At 36.1% G+C, this 25,508-nt stretch overlaps 1 protein-coding gene across 5 annotated transcripts in view; it reads right to left on the reverse strand.

Moving 5' to 3' along the window:
- LOC101743969 (methylcytosine dioxygenase TET) overlaps positions 1-25,508 on the reverse strand; it is a 158,666-nt gene that overhangs the window by 32,914 nt on the left and 100,244 nt on the right. For 2 of the 5 annotated variants that reach the window (XM_021347027.3, XM_038019060.2), the window contains one exon: positions 9,925-9,942. The exons of 2 other annotated variants lie outside the window; for them this stretch is intronic. In XM_021347027.3, the coding sequence (XP_021202702.2) occupies positions 9,925-9,942 (18 nt within the window). Of the gene's footprint in view, positions 1-9,924; positions 9,943-10,299; positions 10,453-25,508 lie in introns of those variants that run through there. One more of the 5 variants, XM_038019062.2, reaches the window with a different exon arrangement.

The following is a 25,508-nucleotide window of genomic DNA, read 5'->3' on the forward strand; positions in this document are numbered from 1 at the left end:
ACATTCTTGAATTTATCTATATTGCACTTTTTTTAAATGAATTAATAATATACATTTAATAATATGGAATAATTCAGCATGAATAAACAATAAAAGATTTAATTACATTTTCTGTGATACGTATAACAAGAAAACAACATTTAAAGCCCTTAATCTTTTTTTAAATTAATATTTTAAGCTTTATTTATAATGATGTATAGGTACATAATAGACAAAACTGAACTCTCTTTTTACTAAATGATAGACAGGTGAGTGATTCCTTCAAAGAAAAACTTTTTTTAAAACTAAATAAGGGGTTTCTAAAGATTTTACATGATAAAGGTTTTTCTTTACAAATATTTAAATATAATATATTAAGAAATATTGAAATAATGTTCGCTAAGACGTTCCTGAATCCTTAAAATTTTATAAATAGACTGAAAAGAAATGGGCAACGAATTGAAAGCCACAAGATTAGATATATTATATATTAGTGTTCAGTTAATACAAATAGGTATATTGTTACAAACGATTGTTATTGAAAAAAAAATACAATTTTTGTTTACCTGTAAAAGACAAGAAATAAACATTTTATTAATGCGCGTTATTCTATTTGATATCTTTCAAATAAATAATCCTCAGCTCAATGAAATTTATGCAAATAAATAAAATCTCGTCGGACATTTACGAGGCGTACATACCTACACGCAATTATTATAGTTTCGATATTAAATAACTATAAATTTCATAAGAGCGTGACTTTTACAATTCGCTCGTATTTTATTTGGCACGGTTGGCTCGGTATGTTTGGTTGCTAAAAGAAAAGTTTACACCACATAATTTATGCTCAGTTTTCAATAAACCCGTTTGAATTTGATTTTCAATGTCATATGATGTTCAATGAATTTAACGGCCGTCTGGTGTAGTGGTAAGTGACATGGTCACTACATAAGGGGGTCGCGGGTTCGAATCCCGCCAAGGGAAGATAAATAATTTGTATGATAAATATAAATGTCTTTTCCAGGGTTATGGATGTATATTAAATATGTGTATGTGTATAATAAAAAATCTTACATTTATTTCCGTTATCTGGTACCTGTTTTTTTTTTTTTTTTTCCACAGGAGAAAATCGCCGGATCCCCACCCGCGCGGCAGGTGGGGTATGTGGGAGTTGAACCTCACTAAAAACTCCTGCCGCTCACTACCGGCGCCCTACCTCGGACCGGGCCGGAGCCCAGTCGGGGCTATTGAAACGGCGGGACAGGGTTGACGCAGAGCACATTACATCCATCCCACCGTCCCACGGACGCCGGACCGGTGGCCGCCAGCGACACGACCACCGGTTCCCTCGTTCAGCGGGCCGAGAGCCCGCTTTGATGGCGCCGCGTTACACCTTCCCCCAGAGCGGTCGGGGGAACGCGGTCTGCCATCACCCGGCTTCCTATTGCGGGTGAGCGTGCAAAGCACGCCACCCCACGTCTGGGTCTCTCCCCACACAAAACGGGTGGGACCCCTAGCTCTTAGGGGGCCAGGTCACGGATACGACCCCGGTCCCGACCCCCTGCTCGGCGGCGGCGGGTTTCCGCGTAGTGAGGAGAGCTTTCCCTCACTCGCCTCGCCGCCTCCTTCTGCGAGATGGTGCACTCGCAGAAGTCGAGCATAGCCTTCCATGACTCATCGCTGCCAAGCATCGACGCCACGACGCCAGGCAGCGACAAGTCAGGTCCTATCTTTGCGACCAGGACACGGCGCTGCACCTCCCAAGCGGGGCAGACAGCGAGCGTATGCTCCGCCGTGTCCAGGTCGTGTCCACAATGGTGACACCTCGTCGATCTGGTACCTGTAACACAAGTTCTTTACGAACTTATCACGGGACCAGTTAACGTGGCGTGATTGTTAGTAAATATTTATTATTATTTATTTATTTAATGTCTACTATTGAACTACTTTTTTTTTGTAATCAATGAACAATTAACTTTATGACTGGCTACGAAATTTGAAAGGATTGTTCGGAAAATCATAATGTTTGTACGAATTAATTTGGACGAGAGATGTTTTAAAACTCGTTTGCGGTCCAACGCTAACCTTCGGCCCAGTGACAGAGGTCATTGACATTAATGTCAAAGTAATAAGAATTCATTGTTGGTTGTTTTATCTCGTACCATACTACTGCCATATCAAAATATAATACTTAATCTATAACTATTTTGATAACTATAATAAAGCGTATAGACTCTGAAGATTGTTGCAAATAAAGATTAGAGTGTTTAGCTTTCGTTTCGAGGTTATTGTGGATCAGTGTTTGCTATTTCGGTGTAGCAAATCCGATTTTTTTGTACTTGTCTCTTGTTGTTGTGTTTATCTGTTTGATCGTTGTACAAAAACTTCTGGCACTATTTTTTGGGGCTACAATACGGTACGTAAGTTTTAAATAAATATTAAAAAAATTTTAGGAATTTTGATAGTGACACCTTCGCTTATATTGACTGAAGTGTTTGACAGTTGACACTAATCTTTTCAAATAACTTTCACTGCACAATTCGACGAGCCAAGAATCGGTTGTAGCCGGTGGCGCGACACGCTTTGAGTACGACTACACATCGGACACATGTTGGACCACGTTGGCCGGGCTATTCTTGTGCGTTGCGGGTGATAGAGATACCTTTGTTTAAGAACAAGCTATTATTGAGAATAATTGAAAAGTGTATATTCGAATTTAAGAAAAAAATATTTTCGTAAACATCTTTAAAATTGTTAAGAAGGTTTTCCAAATGATCTTCGCCCGTTGAACAGTGACTCTGAGAATTGCCTAATCTTTTCTTCTATGAAAGAAACTAAAGATATCGTAAAACTGTTAAAATATGTCTGAATGATTTTATTTTTTTGCCAAATTGAGAAGATGAGTCCACGGCTCTCCTAACGATCAGTGATCACTGATGCTCATGGACATGGATAATGCATGTCTGCCTACCGATGAGGATTCTATACGGACCTCGTTTGAAAAATTTGTGGTAGGGCAAATTGCAATCCGCATGAGTGGTAAGTGGCAAAGCTTTTTTTAATTATCCGTGGGGGAATTTAATTTACGGATATCCGATCGTTGGGGGATCAGGCCCGGTTAGGTCTGTACTGATACCACAACCCTACTCATTTCGGCCGCGAAGAGGTTTCGTGTTTCATATTAAGGGACAACTCTCATAAAATGAACCTTGAACATTTTAATCTCACATCTCAAGGTGGGTGGTGGCTTCCACGTTGTGATGTCTATGAGCTCCAGGGAGCGCTTTAGTCATTCCCCATCTCACGGGATAAGCCGAGGAGGGAATTTCATGCCAGAATCAGATGGTTATTAATTTATTTAAAATGTGTCTTCATGACCACACGTAAATATATGAAAATACATTCACAAGTGCTCGATTTAGTCACCTTCCAGAATTGTACTGTCATTGTTAATGACACAGGCAACGGACGAGTGCTCCAGCCCGTGTACCTACACTAGTAAAGACAGAATACTTTATCGCTACATCTTGTGCTTTGTGCTGTCCCAAAGCTCGTACGTCATTTGCCTTATCAGAGCTTCTTAATGCTTGCACTAATGTTTGTTTAATTTGTTATACGACCCATTAATGTTTATATTAACTTTAATTAATAGTTAGTCTAAATAACCTTACAGTCTTTGGACAAAAGAACATTTTACTTTTGCCAAATTTAAATTAGATTGTATTTGTTTTATTTGAATAACATCGAACATTTAGTGTTTTTTTTTGTAGATGTTGGACGAGCTCACAGCCCACCTGGTGTTAAATGGTTACCAGTGGTCTACAACGTAAATGCCGCTACCCACCTTGAGATACGAGTTCTAAGGTCTCAGTATTCAGATTACATCTATTAAAACACATTAGAAGTAATCTCATTTTTGAAATTTGACATTCGACTTTATCCCCGATGCCGAGAATTGCAGATTTAAAATCCCGCTGTATTTTTATTGTCTCGTTTAAAATATACGAATATATACGTTCGTTACGTAGAAAAAGGGGTTAGGTACCAGGTATTCAGGTTTTTCTGAATGCCTGGTACCCGCCTGCAGGATTTGTACACCCTTGCATCGCAAGATACGAATCCACCGGACGTCTTATCCTTTCGGCTACGACGACTGTTTTGGAGAATAACAAAATCCACAGTGAAATAAAGTCAATGCAGAATTATAAGCTCTCATCAAATTACCTCTGCTACAAAAAGTATTAAAACACCAAACAAAAATCATTTTCGATCACGTAAACATGAAAACAAAACTTAAGATATTTTTTTAAAAAATACAGCCCTGTCTTTGAGTATATCCGCCAGTGTTGTGGCATTTAATGGTTGGAGTAAATCGTCGCAAAGGTTATCTGAGCATTGTGCATAGATTGGTCCTTAACCTTCCTTCATTGCTCTTATTGTGAACACGATTGATTATTTCCTGACTACGCATATATCAAAGTCATAACGTTGACTGGAGTTTATATCAAGATTTACATCTGTGTTTACTTTCGTGTAGCAATGTGTTTTACGTGAACATTATAGAATTTTATTGAAATTAAAAAAAAAAAGTGGAAACTTCATTTAAAAGTACTGTTCCAGAAAACGGAAACAGTGATTCTAGATATGAAAACTTAGATAGCGATGCTTAGTTTTTTTTATATTTTGCTCTGCACGCTTCGAATTTTTTATGAACTCAACACTGGCAGCAATGGCACGTCATGAAGCCAATTGCCATATTGAAAAAAGAAGAAGAATCGCAGGGAAGGGAGCCAACTATTCTTGGTTTTAGATATCTGTGCTCGAAATGAAAATGAATTTACGTATTTATTTTTTTATTGCTTCGATGGGTGGACGAGCTCACAGCCCACCTGGTGCTAAGTGGTTACTGGAGCCCATAGACATTTAAATGCGCCACCCACCTTGAGACATAAGTTCTAAGGTCTCAGGTATAGTTACAACGGCTGCCCCACCCTTCAAACCGAAACGCATTACTGCTTCACGACAGAAATAAGCCGGGTGGTGGTACCTACCCGCGCGGACTCTCAAGAGGTCCTACCACCAGTAATTACACAAATTATAATTTTGCGGGTTTGATTTTTATTACACGATGTTATTCCTTCACCGTGGAAGTCAATCGTGAACATTTGTTGAGTACATATTTCATTAGAAAAATTCGTACCCGCCTGAGATTCGAACACCGGTGCATCGCTCAACACGAATGCACCGGACGGACGTCTTATCCTTTAGGCCACGACGACTTAAACCGTGTCTATGGTTATTTTATGAAAAAGTCTATTATTTTGGTTTTGCATTTTATGTTATTGTGTGCTCAGATTATGTCATTAATACTGTATTTAAATAAATAAATTGAAGATTTTTAACCTATTTTAATATTATCAATTATACTACTTGAATATTCCTAATGTATACAAAAGGATACGGTAGTATTTAAGCCAGTTAGAAGTTTCGCTTCGTTTAAAATAAGAAGAAAAGCTCCCTTTCATTGAGTTACTGAGTTTTTTCTTTCTTTTTGATATCACGTTTCTATCTTTGAACGGTTAGAAAGTCAATTTTTATATGCAAACAAAATAAGAACTAGATAATACATACAAAAATATGCAAATCTGACATTTGAGTTTGACGCATTATGATAATATAATACAGTGGTTTTATTTTTAGAACCATGAAAAATATTATTCAATATAAATTGTGTATAATTTGAACAGAGCCGTTTCAAGGATTCTCATGCGTTAGTAAGTACAGGACTAATTGGATTCGCCTTGAAACAGAACCGTAAATTGACACCAATTTATGCATTATACTGGAAAACATTCGAACGTTGGCCTATAATGATGTTTAGTAATTGTGGTTTAGTTTTTTTTAACGTTTAAATACTACTAGAGGTCCCGCAGTAGTCGAAATTCGACTATAATTAATTGGAATTGTAAGTTTGTACACTATTATGATTGTATTTTATACTTCTATAATCACAAATTTCGTCAAGGCTACAATATAAAAAATATTAATAAAGACAAACAATATTTAATCTATTCACAATTTGAGCACAGACGTCAAGAACAAAAGTTTGACAATAAATAGTATGCATGCGTGTGTGCGTCAAATACATGGTATGTAGAGCGTGTAATGTTTTCTGTATTGATTTAAGATATATTTTATGCATTTAAAAAAAAAAAGATTAGCATTGTGCACTTCTTCTCTATATTCTCTATAAGTGTGCAAAATTTCATACTCCTCCGTCCGCGCAATTTTCGTAAAAAGGGATACAAAGTTTTTGCTTCACGTATTAATATATAGATATGATCGGAAATTGTAACTTCAATACGTAGATCTATGCTATCTAAAATTATCCTTTTTAAGAGTAGATAAAACTGGTGACCCATTTTTCCGACTTAAAAAAAGGAGGAGGTTCTCAATTTTATTGTATGTTTTTTTTATGTGTGTTACCTCATAGCTTTGAACTGGGTGAATCGATTTTGATGATTCTTTTTTTTATTAGAAAGCTGACGTTTCCCGTGTGGTCCCATTTCAATTTAGTCCTGTTCTGATAATGGTATACATGAAAAAAAGTCTAAGTCTTAAATTTGCATTAAGTACGTGCGCAACAAATACTACATTGAGTTTTTGTGTGTTTGACGCAATTTTGGTTATTTCTGTATAATGGGATACATAATATAAGTATTTCAAAGTTTGTCATTATCAAAAGTGAATACAAACAACAGTTGTTTAAAATTATTCATAAATAATAAGCATTGTGGTCCCCTCCAATGTTATGTTAAAAATTTGTATTGAGAGCACTAGAATTGACAAAAAAAAACGAATGTAGATGAATAACTCAATATTACGCCAACCGATTTCGATGATAATTATTGTTCTTGGTGTATATTAATTTGTTTCGGATTATCGTTTTTTTTTTCTATTTGAAGTCGGTTTTTGTTAAAGCATGTCTATTTACAATTATTGGCGAAAGATATACCTAGTGTTGTAGTTACGAAGTCATACTCCAATAACTGCTTGAAACATTTCTACATGTTACCCTCTTCAGGGCTATGAAGGCCAGACGGAATTACAGTCCATCAGACCAGATTTGGATCATAAGTCACTCATGGACATCGTCAAGGGAGAGTTAAACCCTATAGTTAAACCCTTTTTTACCGTGCAGAAGGAAACTTTATATCCCTTTGCGTATCATACATAGACTCTAGAATATCCATTAAATAGGAGCATTATCGATTTTATAGCCTCATTACCGTATATCGTAATCAAATAATATTTACGCCTAAATTATTAAAATTTAAGCGAAGATCATACCTAACCATCACTAAAATTTGCATCCGTATACATCACGCATTTTACTCAGCAAGAGTATTCCATTAAGAATGCAAGGGAAAGCAATCGTTTAGACAAAGAGTTTTACTGTTGCATGTTTTTATTTTATTTTTTATTGCTTAGATGGGTGGACGAGCTCACAACCCACCTGGTGTTAAGTGGTTACTGGAGCCCATAGACATCCACAACGTAAATGCGCCACCCAACTTGAGATATAAGTTCTAAGGTCTCACGTCTAGTTACAACGGCTGCCCCACCCTTCAAACCGAAACGCATTACTGCTTCACGGTAGAAATAGGCAGGGTGGTGGTACCCACCCGCGCGGACTCACAAGAGATCCTACCAACAGTAAAAAAAAAACCATAATTCGATTATTTATAACAACGAAAAGATGTTGTCATAGTGAAAAAGTAATACGTAGCTTTCTATGACATACTATTGTTATGTGAACAATACGATAGTGTTGTGTTTATTAAATAACATACGATATCTGTAACAATCGATAATCGATACTTGTTATCATAACATCCGATCGATTTATCCAAACATTGCTTGTACCGAATGATTTCACCTTTTTCGAAATATTTAATAATGATAATAAAGTTGTGGTTCTAGATGTTTTTTTGTAATTTAATCCACACCGATTATTATTTCTGTGTAATAAACCATGTTTCTAATATAGTCATTGATATTTACATTACTACATAATCCGTTAAAAGCTGTTATAAATATTAAACTAAACAATTTTTGCTTTATCTTCGAAATAACAAACAAACTTTTAGTTTGATTATAAACAAATCAGTCAACTTTATTTTAGGTTTAGATTTATTTGAATAAAATTTCATGTGTTTTCATTACAAATTGAATGTGTGTGATGCAACTTTATCCTCTTTTTTCATAAGCCTAAGTAAGCAAATCGAGTATAGCATAGTGAGTCACTTATGAAATTTAAAAGCAGAGGCACAGTACGCGGATGCAATTTCAGTAGATTTCACAGCTTTTAGATTGTGAAATGTATGAATGTAATTATTTTATTTAAATATCTGCTTTTATTGAATTGCTGCGAGCGGTATTAAAATTTCTTTTAAAAGCTCTCTCTAGCTCCTCAGTAACATATTTTCACTGGTCCTCTGTCTAAGAGATTATGTTCTTTATCGTTACAACATTAAAACACAATTTTCCTGCGCTTCAATTACAATTCCGAAGCTGAGCATATCAACAGTCAATTATTCAAGTACATTTAAAAAATGAGTCTTGACTTAAAATAATGCGTCGAAGCTGAGGCAAACGGGATTTTCTGAATAGAAAGGGACGCGAAGACAAGGACGGCGTAGTCCTTGCGTCGTTATCGACTCCTGCGCGCGTCGGAGCGGCAACGTCGCACGAAATGTTTTGTAAACAGAAGCATTGTTGTAAAAGCGGAACGTGGTATCGAATGGAATTATATAATTTTTATATTATAAAATTTTCGGCTTTTATCCGAATTGTAATGTATAGTTATTATGTTAAAATACATAATTGAAATACGCAACTTAGTCAGTGGTCTTAAATAACACGATTATTACCCAGTACAATTATATTTAGATACCTACCTGCGTTTCGATAAGTTATCGTCGACCTAGTTGATAAAAAAAAATTGTAAAAAAAGAAAACCATAACTCGATTTCCGTTTTCAAATTGAATTCATTTTATGATTGAACGGTAAGTATGTAGCTCGTAATTTAGGTATTTGTGTTTTTGTACAACAGTGACTTGTTTCTTTTAGCTCGACATATTATTGTTATTTTTATATTCAAGGACGACGACTTAATTGAAATGTACGTCGTGGAAACAATATTTACTGTTTGTTGACCGTAAATAATATATTCATAGATAAAGTAAAACAATAATTATAAAAGAAAAGTCATATTCGTTAATTATAAAAGTGAGTAATACGAATATGTTCAAAAGCTATAAACAAAACAAGCGAACAGAATAAATTTAATGCAGAAATAATTTTCTCAGACGTCATTAACTAAATATTATACAGAAGAAAATTTTAATAAATAAATAAGTGGAAGGCGGTACGGGGTGGCATCGAAATCCGCCCCAGGTCGTTGACCCGTCGCCCGCCTCTCTGCCCCCTGGGTGTGAACCCTCCCCCGCGACGTATCGAACCTTCGCGGATGCTATGTCTTAGTATCTACGTTTTATCATTTTAAATACATTTAAAATCAATTTCGTAATACAACCACACTGTCAACTTAATCATGATCATTATTTTTTTTAGCAACCACTATAAAAGTAAAAGAGCATTTGGAAAATGAATTTAAAATTTTATTGTTTTTTTTTAGTATTAATCAAAAGTTAAAATACTCAAGCCGTTACCAAAAAAGGGCGAAGGTTTTTAATTCACTATTACTCCATTATGCCAATACACTACTCACTACATGTACTATACGCTACGCTAAGTGATTGTACAAAATCTATGAAAATTGTATGAAGCAAAATAATTTGATACGTAACATCGCAACAAAACAATATACACAAATGCTAATTACACTTCCTAAGAAGCAATAATAATATAGCAATATTTACCTTGATGTCTTGTAAGACCTGTAAAAGTTAATAAATGAATTAATTTTCAATTAAATCAGATTGGGGTATGTTTTGTTGTTATTCAGCATGTTTATGTACTGCGGTTTAGTCGATTTGTAACCACGAAACCAATCGATTCGAACTATCTATATTGATTCAAACTAGGAATTGATTTCATTATTTTTTTTCAATTCTGTTCATACTGGTCAAGACATTAGAGTGAAGTTATAATATTATTGTTTTGACATCGGTCCTGTAACGCGGGCATAAATTATCAAGTTAATCGGAAGTCTTGAAGTCGTCGGGAGTGACGTTCAAAGATTCCATTACACACAAACAAACATACATAACAGCTAATAAAAGCGTGTTAATTACCGTCCATGATGCACACCATTTGTCTATCGTTTCCGGTACCAGGCTAACACTAGACCAGTTACGCCAATCTTCACTGAAAAAGTATCTAATAAAAGTGTACAGCTTGCTAAAATGGAACAGTAAATTAAACATACACATTTTTTGACATTCAATTATTGACACTACAGATTATACAAATCTCGGTTTCGAGCAGTGCTACCAACATAAATAATAGCTTTTTCCGTTTGCAAACACTGTGTACCAGTACAAAAATGTTTTTATTTTTAAACGAGTTTCGAAAATTTAATCTACAACTTGTGATCGGTTCGCCCGCTAGTTTGTTTGCATGTGACACCTGAGTTTTGATGGTTTTGACGGCTGCAGAATTAGTAACAGAATTGCCAACAGCGGGATGTTAGCTCAATTAAAAATCTGAAGAGTTAATTATTATCCATTATTGAACTAAAAACTGTATCGCCGTTATAAGATGATAACTTTGATGACGTTGTTAATATTGGCCAAGGGGCAGACTATATCGTTTTTTTTTATTGTTTAAATGGTCAAATGATCTCAGGCCTTCTTTAATGGTAACTAGAGCCACACATTGCGACGTTAATTCTGTTAACCTTTAAACATGAGGCCGGAGCCCAAAAACGTTCACATAACCACCTCAGTACACGGCTTTCAGGGTGTGCTAATTCAAAGGATCAATTAAACCACTCAAAAACAAAAGATGAAACTGAATAAGTAAATTGAACGTAAGACACAAAATCGCATGCCGATTATATGCCGATTTCTGCCGTGAAGCAGTAATGCGTTTCGGTCTGAAGTGCGGGGCAGTCGTTGTAACTATACTGAGACCTTAGAACTTATATCTCAAGGTGGGTGGCGTTTTTTTATTACGTTGTAGATGTCTATGGGCTTCAGTAACCACTTAACAGCAGGTGGGCTGTGAGCTCGTCCACCCATCTAAGAAATAAAAAAAATCTCTTCTTTATGGTTCCCTCACTGCTGAGGATTGCGACCACATGTAACTTTCCTCCAGAGTGTTCAGTCAAGGATGGCACGGACCGCATGGTATAGATTACTACCAACTGCTTTCTTAACCAGATCTGACCACCAGGCTGGTGTTCTGCCCACGGCACGCTTGCTTTCCATGCGACCCATATTTAAGATTTTCTCTAATTCATATCTGGGAGACCGCATGATGTGTCCGAAGAAGCTCATAAGACACTTTTAGCTGATGGCATAGAGCCTTTTTTGGATGTTTAGCTCTATGAAAAAGGACTCGTTAGTTCTCATGGCAGTCCATGGTGTTCGGAGCTTTCACGTTAACCACCTATTCAAAGGCTTTTCTTCTCTAATCTTTTTACTATCGCAAAAAGTAAACAAGGATATATTTTTTACCAACATTTGTTACTGTGAGAGAAAAAGGGGTTAGTTAGTTCTAACCATTGTGTTTAAAGTATATTTCAAGAAATAAACAAATACCTATGTGTTAAGCATTCGTATTGAAATGATAATATCACATTTATAAATACTCTACAGTTATACGTTGAAACTATTCGCATTGTTTTATTGTCTTCAGAAATAGACGAGTTTAGTTTGACTGTCAGTGGACGTTTTCATCAGATAATATGCAAGCCATTACCTATTTATTACATTTAATTTAAAATACGAGCATTTTTTAATAATAATTACAATTCTTTACGGCATAGTAAGTGACAACCGCTAAATAATTTATTATCTTGGTAATAAATATAGTGAAATGAGTATATGCTGGCGATCAGTATAAAAGATTAATGAAAATATTGTTAAAATTATTTCCTTAAAATCCTCTTTGACTCGATGTAAGCTTCGTTAAATCTTGCTCAATGCAGCATAGGAACGGGTTATCGACCGGATATATATGTACCCGGGTTGAAGCAGATAAAAACCGGATACTATGCATACGGTCGATGTCGTGCCCTAGGTCGGCAACCACAATCGCTGAATAGCTTTCAATGCATTAGTATAAATTATGTAAAATCTTTGCAAAGAAATTCCACGGCGGCTTTCGTGTTATTCAGTTATGTATCTATCGAAGAAATTTGTGTACGCTATTTACAAATGTTAAATCAGTTATGGGAAAGCGTTCTAATTTTGTACTTCCCTTGTTAAATGTAGTCAGGAATTCACGACTATTTTACGTTCAATTAATATTTAATGGCTGAAATAAAGCAATCGTAAATGTTACGTTAAAAGGCAATATCCGGGTGTACCGGATAAAGGACGGTCGAGGTTATCGACCTGCGACCGGGTGAAGTGACCCGAGAACGTCTCCTAGAGAAGGATCCCAAACCGGGTATAATCGTTTATAAACGCCTTGAGATAGGTCCGGGACTATGCTGGCTTATTTGGAAATTTTTCGCTAACCGATACAACGAGTTTACGTTTAACAAAATGTTATTACAGATGTTTAGAAATGGCCCTTCAAAACAGATAACCAAACGTAGACAGTCAAACTTGGATTACACGTATGTAAACTATTATTTATAATGAAAGACTTTTGCAAAATTAAAGAGCGGGGAAAATGCGCGCTAAATTTGCCACTTGTATTTTTTGTGTTTTTTTTTTAAATTATTTACTGTCATTTGTTTTGCGCCATGAAGAGAAAGGGTATTATTTAAGTACTACAGCGAGTAGATTAACCGTAATTATGGCCTTTACCGCTATATTCCCCGAAATATCTGCAGTTGCGAATTTATGAAAATCATGCTAAGAATCCATTAAAGAATAGTATGTATAATTTTATTTCACTGCCACGTCTTTTCAGACGTTCAAGTTCAGTAAACAACAACCTTCACAGCTGCAGTTTAATTAATTGAAATTAATTTGTCGCCTCGAGTTTCGAAAATACGAAAACGCTTACTAACTAAGGCACGATCGCTTGCTTATAGTAAAAACCGGTTGTCGTCACCCGACCCGGATAATCCAGTAATTAATCTGTCTATCTAATACAGCTGGTTACGTTCATTATCACTATTAAGTCTAGTTTAATTAATCTACTTTTTTATCCGGTTCGAAAATAGCTACATAACTTTTATAAAAACTAAGGCAAGTTGTTTAAAATTTTTCGTTACCGTAAATTTAATTTAATATTTTTAAGCATTATCTAATTTTAATAACGATCCCTAACATGAATGTTGGTAATATTTGGTTTAAATTCAAACGAAATACCTGTACCATTTACATAACATCTATGAGGTATTTATTTTAATTCCGAAACATAATGTCGTGTTTTAACGCGTTGTTCGTTGCAAGACCTGCCGCGGACAATGCTTTTTTTTTCAATTTAACATTCAAATGTCCTTGTAAAAAACATAAACTGAATACTAATTTGACTTTTGTTTAACAAATAATATACCCTGAAGGTGACTGCTTTCGAATAAAACCTACAAAGTACCTTGGTTTATCTCTCACGTTTTAGTAACTCAAGTTTCAGTAATAAACCGGATATTCCGGGTAAAGTTCAAGAGACGTCTGCCGTGCGTCTAGTTGTATTCCCCGAGCGGCCGGATATATTTCACGTCGACTAGCACAAACCGGTTCTTTACATAATCCTCCAAGGTGTAAACACGCTAGGAACTTGTCGCGGCTTAAACGGCGGGTTTATTGCTTTAAGAGTTATAAGCCGCGCCTTGCAATGAACTCCTAATTATTCAGAACCACCTGAATTTTTATATGATTTTGTTTATTTTTTTCGCAAAATACATTATATCTTGAACGACGACCTTAAACAATTCGTAAACAGTGATAATGAGTCTGTGTAACACGTAAATATTGTACAACGAGAAAGATTGTGGAAGCGGAAAAGCCTTGAATGCTTAATAATGAATCTAGTTGTACGTAACTTTATCCTTTATAGCACGGATGATTCCCGCCAAATTCGTTTCGCGCGTAAGGTTCGAAAGGCCTATAATGGGCTGCAAAGAGGTAGGCGTCCCGTCGTGAGCGCGTGACGCTGCCAAGTTCAAGGGCGGGATCGCAGGAGTGCGGGATGTCTTACGGCTGTCTCGATCCGGAGCCTCGAGGGAAATATGAGCAGAGTGCGGCCTGTGAATGAACAGCGTCTGTTTGTAAACATTCCCGTTGCGCTATTTAGTTTCGTGATTGATAAAGTTTCGGCCTAATCGAGTCAACTCGAACTTTCAGGTGTTTAAATATTGATGTTTCATTGAAATACCTACGAGCGGCTTTCAATGATGAATCACGGTTTAATTAGGACATTCGAAATGTATATTTTATTTATTGAAAATAATTTAGCAAAGATGCAGTTAATACAGCATTTTTTGCCTATGAACAAACTTCAGTGTTGTCAATATAAAAAACAATTGGAAGATTTAAAAAAAAAATATCCCAAGAAAAACTACCTATTAAGAACACAAATACAAAAAAATTTAGGTAGTAAGTGCGTATAATAATTCTAAATATTGAGGCGTCAGTGATTTTAAGCACTAGTTATCATTATTTACCTAAACGTCATAGAAAAAATTCACAAGAATTATCATAATAAAAACGTCATACCATGACGTTACAATTGCGTGCAAAAGATAAGAAAAAAAAAAACGTACCTACAACAACAATTACATAAATTGCTGGAAATTTTAATAATTATGATGTAAACTCGTTTTTTTGTGAGTAATGGAGTTCACACATACCTGTTTTGATTAAATAAACAAAATTTACTTTAAAAAAAAAAACATTCGAACCACTCTTTTTGGCCAGTTTGCTAAAGTAAGCATATTTACGGAACGGCTGAATGATGGTCACTTTAAAATTGAACAAAAGCGACAGTGCTTATTTACGTTATAGTAGTCTGTAGTAATAAACAAGAATCAGATTTCCTGAGCACGTGGGTGTGTAGTGTATGAATGGAGTTGAATATGTCGCACCTTGCATGCGTGACTGGTCGACTCGCCACGCGGTCTCGCCCTCCCGACTTCTTATTGCATTCTCAATTCAAATGTGTACTACACTTTATCCATAATGTATACTCTTCGTTTTAGTATATGTGAGATATCAAACCAGTTCCTAAACGCATTCGATACCTGTCATTCTAAAATGTATCTATCTCGCTCTTTATCTACTTCCGTCTTCTTGTCTTTTTCCTAAGTGTTCGGTTAAGTGTGCGCTCATATTAAATAATACAATATTAATTAATTAAGTGTTTTAATTCATATATACGTAATTTAATCGGATGAATATTTTGGCAAAAACTACTCTTAATCAGTGCAAGAGAACAGTTCTTAGAAAAGTCGTGATAGATATTAGAATCACTCATCAATGCTTCTTTCACTGTACGCAATGAGTAACAAACAAATATCAGTTGACGTGTGATGCGGTGTCGCCTCGCCTTTAGTTTGTATGTTCATATCTGTTGTTCATGTAACGATGTATTTATTTCAGTACTTACAAGAGTTATTTCATTTTAATTGAAAATAAAAATAAAAATTATTTCCACTTATAAGTCGTAAATTCTCTACCTAAAATGTAATTTTAAAGTGAGCAACACTTAGTTAAGTTTTTTTCCATTTTCAAATTCAATTGTTCGCAATACTTTATAAAAAAAAAAAACATTCGACAATTTCGTATCGGAGCTTAAGAAAATCGTTCTCGCGTCATTAAGATCTTGGAAAGCTCAATGTGTCGCGTCGCATTGTTAATGTTACAACGGAAATGCAAATTTCGCCTCACTTATTGTAGAAAGTGTACACACCAGGTGAAAGTTCAGGAAGAGACGTCCTCAAAAATACATTATGAAATGGCAACTTTGCTGGTTTTATTTACGTTGTACACGAAGAAAAAATGAATTAAATTTAAAAAGCTTGAAGACGTGCACTAGTCGAGATTAGTAACTGATTTTTACAATGTATTAGAAAAAAAAAACAACTTGAAAATATCAATAATGTGTATTGATTACAAGTAATAAGAGATCTAGATATTTTGAAACATAGACTGTCATAATAAATGTGACTCTTAGTAACATTTTTTAAACAACAGGTCATGTGAAATAAAAATAATAATTAGCGGTTTTTCGACTATTCATTATGAATGTTAGTTTTCGCGCTATTTGCAGCAATTAATATATTTTTTATAGTACTAGGCGGGGTCGGCCCAGCTAATTTTTCCCTTCCATTCTCTTATCAGCCGTCATCTCAACCATTACTCCTCTCTCTCTCATATCGTCATTCACACACTCCATCCATGTCTTCTTTGGTCGACTTCTTCCCCCTCTAAATTTTGTTTTTTTTTATTGCTTAAGTCGGTGGACGAGCTCACAGCCCACCTGGTGTTAAGTGTTAAGTGGAGCGCATAGAAATCTACAACGTAACTGCGCCACCCATCTTGACCAATATAAGTTCTAAGGTCTCAGTATAGTTACAACGGCTACCCCACCCTTCAAACCGAAGCGAATTACTGCTTCACGGCAGAAATAGGCGGGGTGGTGGTTCCTACCCGTGCGGACTCACAAGAGGTCCTACCAGCAGTAATGCACCACCTTGCACTACCCTTTCCATACATCTCTATAAGAAATGAGATGCAGATACGAAATGAAGTTTCAACACTGAAATCGTCAAGTTCACTTGTCTTTTTTTTTGTGTACAAAACGACCACTTAAGATCGTCGTACCATTCGTTTTTCTCAAGCGAAATAAACACATTAAAACATCGCAAGAGTCGAGAGTCGACTAATTGCCGTTGATATGACTCGTAAAGCCAATTACGGCGCTCATGAAAATGTCCACTATTTTAAATTTACTCCCTGCAAAATTCACAGGGCAGATAAGTTAAAATTTCGCTTTTACGAGTGTTGTTCTCGAACGATATTTCCGCGAATTGACTTAGCTTCGGCAATGAGTGACGTGGTTAGTAGTTACAGATTATCATAAATCAAAACGGCCGTCTGATTCTGTTGAGTGATTCATAGCTATCGACGATTCGCTGTTATACTAAAACGTAATAGATCTGTGAATGTATTCAAGAATAGCTTATGACTGCTTTTACATGCCGCCACATTTTTCAGTTTTTTTTCCCTACCTATGCTGATAGCCTTGAGAGGCTATTTCAGCTTCACCCTAAGGTGTAGGTGAGCTCACGGGAGTGTTGGTCATCCCGTGAGCTCGGGATGACCAACACTCCCGTTGAGGAGTCCCACAACATCAAACCGGAGTGTTGCCAACACTGACCCTAGCAAGAGCAGTGTTTCGCAGAATCTAGAACCGGATCGGAAACGCGACCCACTGAGAAGATATTTTTCAGTTCAACTTTAATACTGTATAACTATTTACGTTTCGGCGAAAAACAATTATGTCAATTGAAATGATAAACGAAACTTAATAATTGTTTTAAAAATCACATCAATAAACGCTTTCACATGAATTAGCATAAACAAAGATGTTAATGCGCGTAGCATATTGAATTACAACCAAATTGAAATGTTAAAGTTAACATCGACCGCGTTCAGTATTAATTTATCTGCGTTAATGCAACTCCCGGGAAGGTATGTGGACAAAAGTGAAAATTTATTGCTTTCATCGTGTACAGGGAATTTTCCAATTATCCAGACTCCGGCGATCGTCGGACGTTATTGATTTTCGCTTTTTACATGGCGTCCTGTCCGCAGACGGCTTTGTAAAAATAAAACCCTTATATTAAAACGATGCATCCGCCATGTTGGAACAGACACTTACGATGATTGATAGTGCGTGGAATGTTTAATGGAAACGTATAAAATTTTGCATTTGTTTTATATTTAATCCACGTCCACGAACAACGTATCGGGTTTGGGATGTCACAGATAATAATAACGAAAGTCTGTTTCATTAAATCAGGGGCTACTAATTATGGATAGTATATAGAAATATAATTTTATAAATTTGCTTTTGTCTTACTTCCTATGGTCTGGGAGTTTTCGTGTAAGCTATTCATTTACTTGAAATGAAATATTTTTCTCATGTTTGTGTTGTAAATTTAGTGATGCGAAACGAATCAGTCTTCAAGGATGTGACATTCATTATGCAAGTGCGACTTTAACCTCACATCTGAAGTCGGCGTGTCTATTAAATGGGCGGAACCAAGCCACGTAAGGGCGACTCCTTTAACTCTTGTTAAATCAAAGTACGATTTCACGGAATCGGTGTGTGTTTACGTTTATAAACGTGTTGATAATTAACAATCGATTACTACGGCGACTAATCAATGATATTTTCATTGAGTCGGCGTGCGGTTCGCGTGTTTTTATTTACAAATGTACCACCGATAAAGCAGCGTACGAATCCTCAATGAATCGAGGTCGGCCAACGCGAGTCTGACCTAAATTTTATTCGCCACGCATGTTGGTAGCCATGTCACGCTAACATGTGGCAATGTTGGACAACTGGTCGAATAGCCTATACGTTATTTTTTTTTTTTGTATAATTATTATTGTAAGAATTTATTTTGAGATGACATGCTATTGTTTAAAGGATACTTTAAGCAAAACGAAACGTCCGTTTGTCATCACTACGATGGAATATTTCAATAATAATAAAGTATGATTAAGTATAAATGAACTGTAACCTCAAAAACATATCATGTTGCTACAGATTAGTGATTTAAAATTATTACGACACGGTCATAGGTCATTCTAATAGCATCGGAAATACATTTTTGTATCTGAAACGAGGACGAACGATAGATAAAACTTTCCTTATCTGTAACTACACAATCTAAATATACTATGTTGAGTAAACAAAGCGTGGCTTAACCACGATAACGGAAAGGAACTCTGAATTAGAAGAGAATTTTAAAATAGTTTATATTTCTAAAATATTTGAAAAAAATTACTACATTATGTTGGAGCATCCAACTGTAGCCTTTATTGCATATTAAGTAAGGTTGCTTTTCTTAACTGGATGGTTTTTGGTGCTTTTTGCTGTTTTCTTAAAGCTTTTTATTGGCCTTCAAATCATCTTATCGAATTGGGACCATTGGGATCATTTGGGACAATGGCGGATATTGTATTGGTATTTTAAAGCCTAAAAAGAAATAGACTAGTTAAGGTTTTTTTTTTTGTCCGGGCGCTTTAGGCCCGGCCCGCGAATACTCCTCTGACATAATCAGAGCCCTTGTTTATTTTATTTAGGATTAATAACGGAACCAGGATTTATTTATTTATTTTGTATAAAGTTTTGTGATACCATATAAACTTAGTATAGCAGTTATGCCAATATTTATATACCTATTTTAATTTTTTGACTAGTTAAGGTTACGCTGAAATAGCCCCTCAAGGCTATCAGCTTAGGTAGGACTAAAAAAAGGCTCTGCGATGGATCCTGACTAGGGTTTTTTTACTGCGCTAGACCGATGGACAACAATGGCCCTACTGGCGTTAATGTTCACCGGAGCCCGGAGCCACAACGTGAATAACGGTAGACCTGATGGAGAGCGACTACCCTCATGTCCGTCAGTAATGCCAGGGGCATGGCCAAGTCGAGTACTCCACAAGCCTTGTTTGAATAAAGATTAATTTTCACGAGTCATCTGTTTATTTTAACATCAGCCATTTGTTTCTTTGCTTCAGATCTCAGAGATAACTACACTGAAAATAGCCTACCTTATTCTTCATTAGTTCATACAGGTATGCGTTACTTCTAAATTAATCTAGTTTTATTCCCTTGACTCATCTGTAATAGTAGTCGATGCAGTTCATTTTGTATTGTGTTGACCGATGTTATTCTTCTAATAACTACCATTAGGTGGACTGTATCAAGGTGGGGTTCAATGGTGGGGGTGTATCAAGGCTTAAGCGACATTATTGAAATTAAACAGGAGAACCGTATAAAAATAAAATTTTTGGAAAAAATATCATAATAAAAAAGCTATTTGAATAGGGTAAACTTCATTGAAGTTCAATTAAAAACATCGAATTGTTGATGCTAATACCAAATAAAGTGGACCTTTGATTACAAAGATAAATTTCGCGTAATAAACATAATGTCACTTAAAGGCTTACAGGCTGCAGATTTTTTTTGGTAGTGTCTTCATCGTAACTGGTGTAAGAGATCGTGGACTTAGCAACGTAAGTCTTGAGACATAAGATTGAAATTTTAATGGCATTGTTAAAGTTGCGGACACCTTCGGCTAGCATCGCTAACGATGTATGCGGGCATATTAATCATCAGAACTTAGGAGTTCTAACAGACACTACAGTATCTTCAAAGGTTGGTTAACATTGATAGCTTGCTAATTGTATTTACGATGCTAATATCATAGACGACTTAACGGCTAGAGTCCAGAAGAGATGCAAGGTTATTTTACTGATGCATTAGATCAAACCTCTATGATATATTACGCCTTTTTGGGCTCAGCGAATGCTAAATCATATTCGAGAGGGATGTATATAAAGACCTTGGATGTGACCTCGGTGTGAGATTGCGGAAATTATTGATATTAACGTTTTGATTTTAACATTTCAATAAATTCGTATTCTAGGCTTGATGACTTGGAAACCTAGGTCTTTGTCTATGACTTATCACTTCGAGTGGGCTTCGTAACAGACTGAAAAAGGATACAAGAGAAAATTGGCAGAGGCATAAACCTTCACACTGTTATCTCCAGTCAGCATATGACACTTAAATTACGATTAAATACCCATCGAAAGAGCTGAATTCCGAGCTAGTTACGCAATACTTCATAATAACCGGTAATAATTTTAAATTAAATTTTACAGTCAACCAAAAAATAGGTATTGTCACCTTTTATTTGCGCAGATGGGAAAACGAATAAGCGGCTTTCCTCGTGTCAACAGGAACTTCGTCGAGATAGGCTAAATAAATGTCAAGCTCTCGACTCATGGGGTAAAGATTTGAAATGAGTTGGAATAACGGTTATCCAATGTTTCAGGTTGGACTCCGTGATGAAGGCTATGTCAACTTTGTATCCCATAATTTTTAACCGGGGGGATATAGAGATTTGGGTAGTATAATGTGCTGTATCCTCGTCGAACTCGTCGATTACGACGAACACTTCGACCAGCGAATTGGTCCATAGACTCAGCCTACTGAGTTTCTCGCCGGATCTTCTCAGTGGGTCGCGATTCCGATCCGGTAGTAGATTCTGCGAAGCACTGCTCTTGGTAGGGCTAGTATTAGCAGATTCTCTCAGATCGAGCCCGTGAGCTCACCTACCCATCCTAGTGTAGCTAGGAATAGCCTCTTTGGCTACCAGCGAATAGGTAGAGGAAAAATGCTGTAGATAATACTATTTAGGCGCCTCTTAAAACATTAGCATTTTGTATCGTCAAACCGCAACTTATGCAACCTATAAAATCATTGCTTTTTGCGTGGTATACTTTTGTGCTAGCGCTGTAATCAGAGGATCTTTCGGTGGGTTAGTTAAGGTTATTGCTGTTGTCCAAGCTGTTGGAGTAATTTTCGCAGCAGCTTGATAAGCCATTAAGTTACTGGTATTTTGGTGGACAGTGGCCTTATCGACGTTCGAAATAATCCATAGACGTATACGTAGGGATGTGGTACCAAGCGACTATCACAAGGCACGCCAGCTTGTCTTAGGAACGTTATGATTTCTCAAGCTTTAACAGTCACTAAAACAACAACAAAACAAAATGCTGTTTAAAAATCATTTAATTGTTTAAGTATTGAATTGAAGGTCGACGAATAAAGACAATAGTAAATTATGCTTACTTCAATGCCATAACAAAATAATATTTATTGTAATATTCACAACACTATTTAAAGTGAATTATGGCATTGTGACCTAAAAGTTTAGAGCAAACCTTGAAAACAATAATTAAAAAAATCGTACTCGAACTTTTTTTTTTTAATTAATGTATCAGCTGATAGTTGAGGAAATCAAGACACGAAGACATTCACAGTTAGAAGTGTTGCTGCTTTCATTTCCTGGTCGAAATATCGAATACTGTGTATATTTGTAAAGAAATCGTCAGTTGCTCATTAATAAATTGATAAACTCATGAAGTACAAGCAAAGAATCGCTGTTGACTCTACATCCATCGCGCGCTGCGTCTTCCTCGCGTGCCGTTCCGAGTATTGACCTTTCATCTAAAGTGATTTAGCGCAGTCAAACCGGTTTTATTTTCCCATAATAAATTGATCTATTACGGTCATTACAAACCTTCGAGTAACAGAATTTAAATCTAAAGTCTTTAAGTCTAAATTATACCAACCTTGGGATGCTGTCGAAACGGTTTCCGAACGAAATATCCAAGGTCTTGTCACAACAAACAAAAACAAAAAAAAACACAAAACACACGGCGAGTTTCGAAAATTGAATTTACGCGGGAAAGTGCGAAATAGTGATGTGCACTGATCTGCGATCGATAGATGTAGCGGGAATCGATATGTTACATAAAACGCGTGATGGAGCTGGCGTCGTCGCACGTGACTGCTGCCCGTGTGACGGAACGAGCGCGGCAACCGCGCCGCGGCCCCGTCCCGCTTCCCGCCGCCCCTCACCTTACACACGTACACGTATACGTACCGTAGACGTTTGATAAACAAATTACAAATTTTAGATATATGAGAGAGCTTGCCTGAGCTTTAATAGGCTCTTTTTAATCTTTTCATGAAAGCTTATATTAAATTACTTATATTCCCAAATACGAAACATAACAAGTTTATTTGTACTACTAATTAATTGTCTCAGATTTCTGACTGAAATTTTAACATAAAGTTAATAATATGGTAAGATACAGAGCTAACAACATAAGCGTTATGTTTCGAGATGTATCCGATTAGCTTAAAAGCTCTACGTCTCTCTCTATTTTCTAAAGAGCACGTACAAAAAAATTCTATCACATATCCCAAATTTAAAGAGTGCAACGCTACTTATAATATATAATTAATTGATCTTTAATCTAATCCAATAACTTATATCAATGCACCTGATTGCCGCGGATTTCATTTTTCATTTAAAAATGCATCAACACGTCATTGGCATTTGACATTTGCCTGTACGCCTAAAATTTTTTTAAGGGATTTTATGACCTGGTAGCTGCGACCTATAAGGTCATGTCTTATTTTAATTTATATACTTATTTTTATGAAAAATGATAATATGGAGTGAAATGAAATGAAATGAAATGAGGATGATGAATTTAAGGCATTAATCAACTGGGATGAAACTAAATGAAATGAGATGATATGGGATGAAACATAATCTCAGTGAAATGGTGGTCATTTACTAAGTTTTGTACGCCTAAAAGGACTTAGCGAAACCATAGATAATAACACACTAAATTAATTATATTTAAATGTACTAACAGCCACAGAAGTTTCGCAAAGCATATGCAGAAAACTAGATTATCCTGAACTAAGCCAAAATTGTGTACTCATAGTACATAGCGTAGTTGAATAAAGCTTCATTTATGCAAAACGCTATAGTACATATATCAGCGGTCTTGCCTGTACTGCGGTATTAACATAACAATCGCTCGTGTGCATCGTAATACACAAAATGTAGTGCAGAATATTGTAAATGGCATTTAGTTTAATAGATAGGAAAGCTTTGGTGGAAGTTCTGTCTGTGGCCACAAGCAGGGGTTTTTTATTGGTCTTTCAAAGCTGACTCGTGGATTAGGGTTGGTATTGATTGCAATAAAGTCAAGATTAGATATATCATTTTTACCAAATGCTAGAATTTTTGAATACTGTTTATTATATTCTAAAGTCAGGAATACGAAAACTGTTAAGTATTCGCAATATCATCAATTCCTTAATGTGTACATAAATAAGAAATTAACCGGTAATTTGTTTATCATCCAATGCAAATTTGTTACTTAATAGTACATTTTATATAACGAATGAATTTCAGAATTAATAAGGTATCTAAGTTTACTAAGTTAATAATAACAAATGTTTCGCCATGAGAAGAGTCAGATCGTATCTTCTTTTTGCAAAATCGTCTTTATATGAGCTATGGTAAAGCTTCTTTTGCCTTTACCTTGGATTGTCGATTTCTAAAACAAATCTTTCAATTTCATGAATTTGTAGTCGTTGTGTAGTAAAAATTAGACGTCCGGTGTATTCATACTCAAATCCCGCAGACAGTTATCAGAAATTTTCGAATAAAATTAATACCTAACTCAATCTCACTAAATGACTTCCACGATGAAGGAATAACATTGTGTAATGAAAATGAAATCGTTCAAAAATACAATTAGCTTAATTGCGTACACCCCCACTCTGGTGTCTCACGAGCCCACACGGGTAGGTACCGCCAGATTGCTACTTTATGTCGCGAAGCAGTAATGTGTTCTAGTTTGAGTGCCGATATTATTATGAAATAAAGACATAGGTCTTATGATGGATAGTGGCATTTACAGAGCCTATGGTCACTTATTATCACTTAACTTCAGGTGTAAAACCAATCAAAACATCTTATCATAAACAAACCTATAGTATTTTTTTTATTTTTTTAGGGCAATCCCTAGTAGGCAGACGAGCGTACGGCCCACATGATGGCAAGTGGTTACCGAAGCCCATGGACATCAGCAATGCCAGGGCAGAGCCAAGCCGCCGCCTACTGTTAATAGTTAATAAGTCGTCGTGGTCTGAAGGGTAAGACGTCCGTTGCGTTTGTATCCAGCGATGCATCAGTGTCCGAATTCCGCTGGCCAGTACCCATTTTTCTAATGAAATACCGTACTTAACAAATGTTCACGATTGACTTCCACTTTCTGCCGTGAAGCAGTAATGCGTTTCGGTTTGAGGGTGGGGCAGCTGTTGTAACTACTGAGACCTTAGAACTTATATCTCAGGGTAGGTGGCGGCATTTACGTTGTAGATGTCTATGGGCTCCGGTAACCGCTTAACACCAGGTGGGCCGTGAGCTCGTCCACCTAGCTAAGTAAATTTAAATTAGTTAAAATTTGTAATATTGTATTCGAATGTAAATATTTGACATTATGCCTCTCGCGTGCAGATTTAATGAAATGTATACCGTCTGGCCAATATTAGCTGTATAACGTAAACTGAAATACAATAAAATCGGATCGGTTTTTCTAACCTAAACTTTTTCTTGTAGCCAACACCGGCCGCGTTCTGAAGCCGTCCGAGTTTTATTTTCGTTCAAGGCCGGGCACAAAATCGTGAGTACGTTCCCTCCAGCCCTAATATCACTGTGTACACACGGTCAGACGCTAGACTGCACATACTATATTATACATTA

The sequence above is a fragment of the Bombyx mori genome, chromosome 22 (assembly GCF_030269925.1).
Source record: "Bombyx mori chromosome 22, ASM3026992v2".
Taxonomy (NCBI): domain Eukaryota; kingdom Metazoa; phylum Arthropoda; class Insecta; order Lepidoptera; family Bombycidae; genus Bombyx; species Bombyx mori.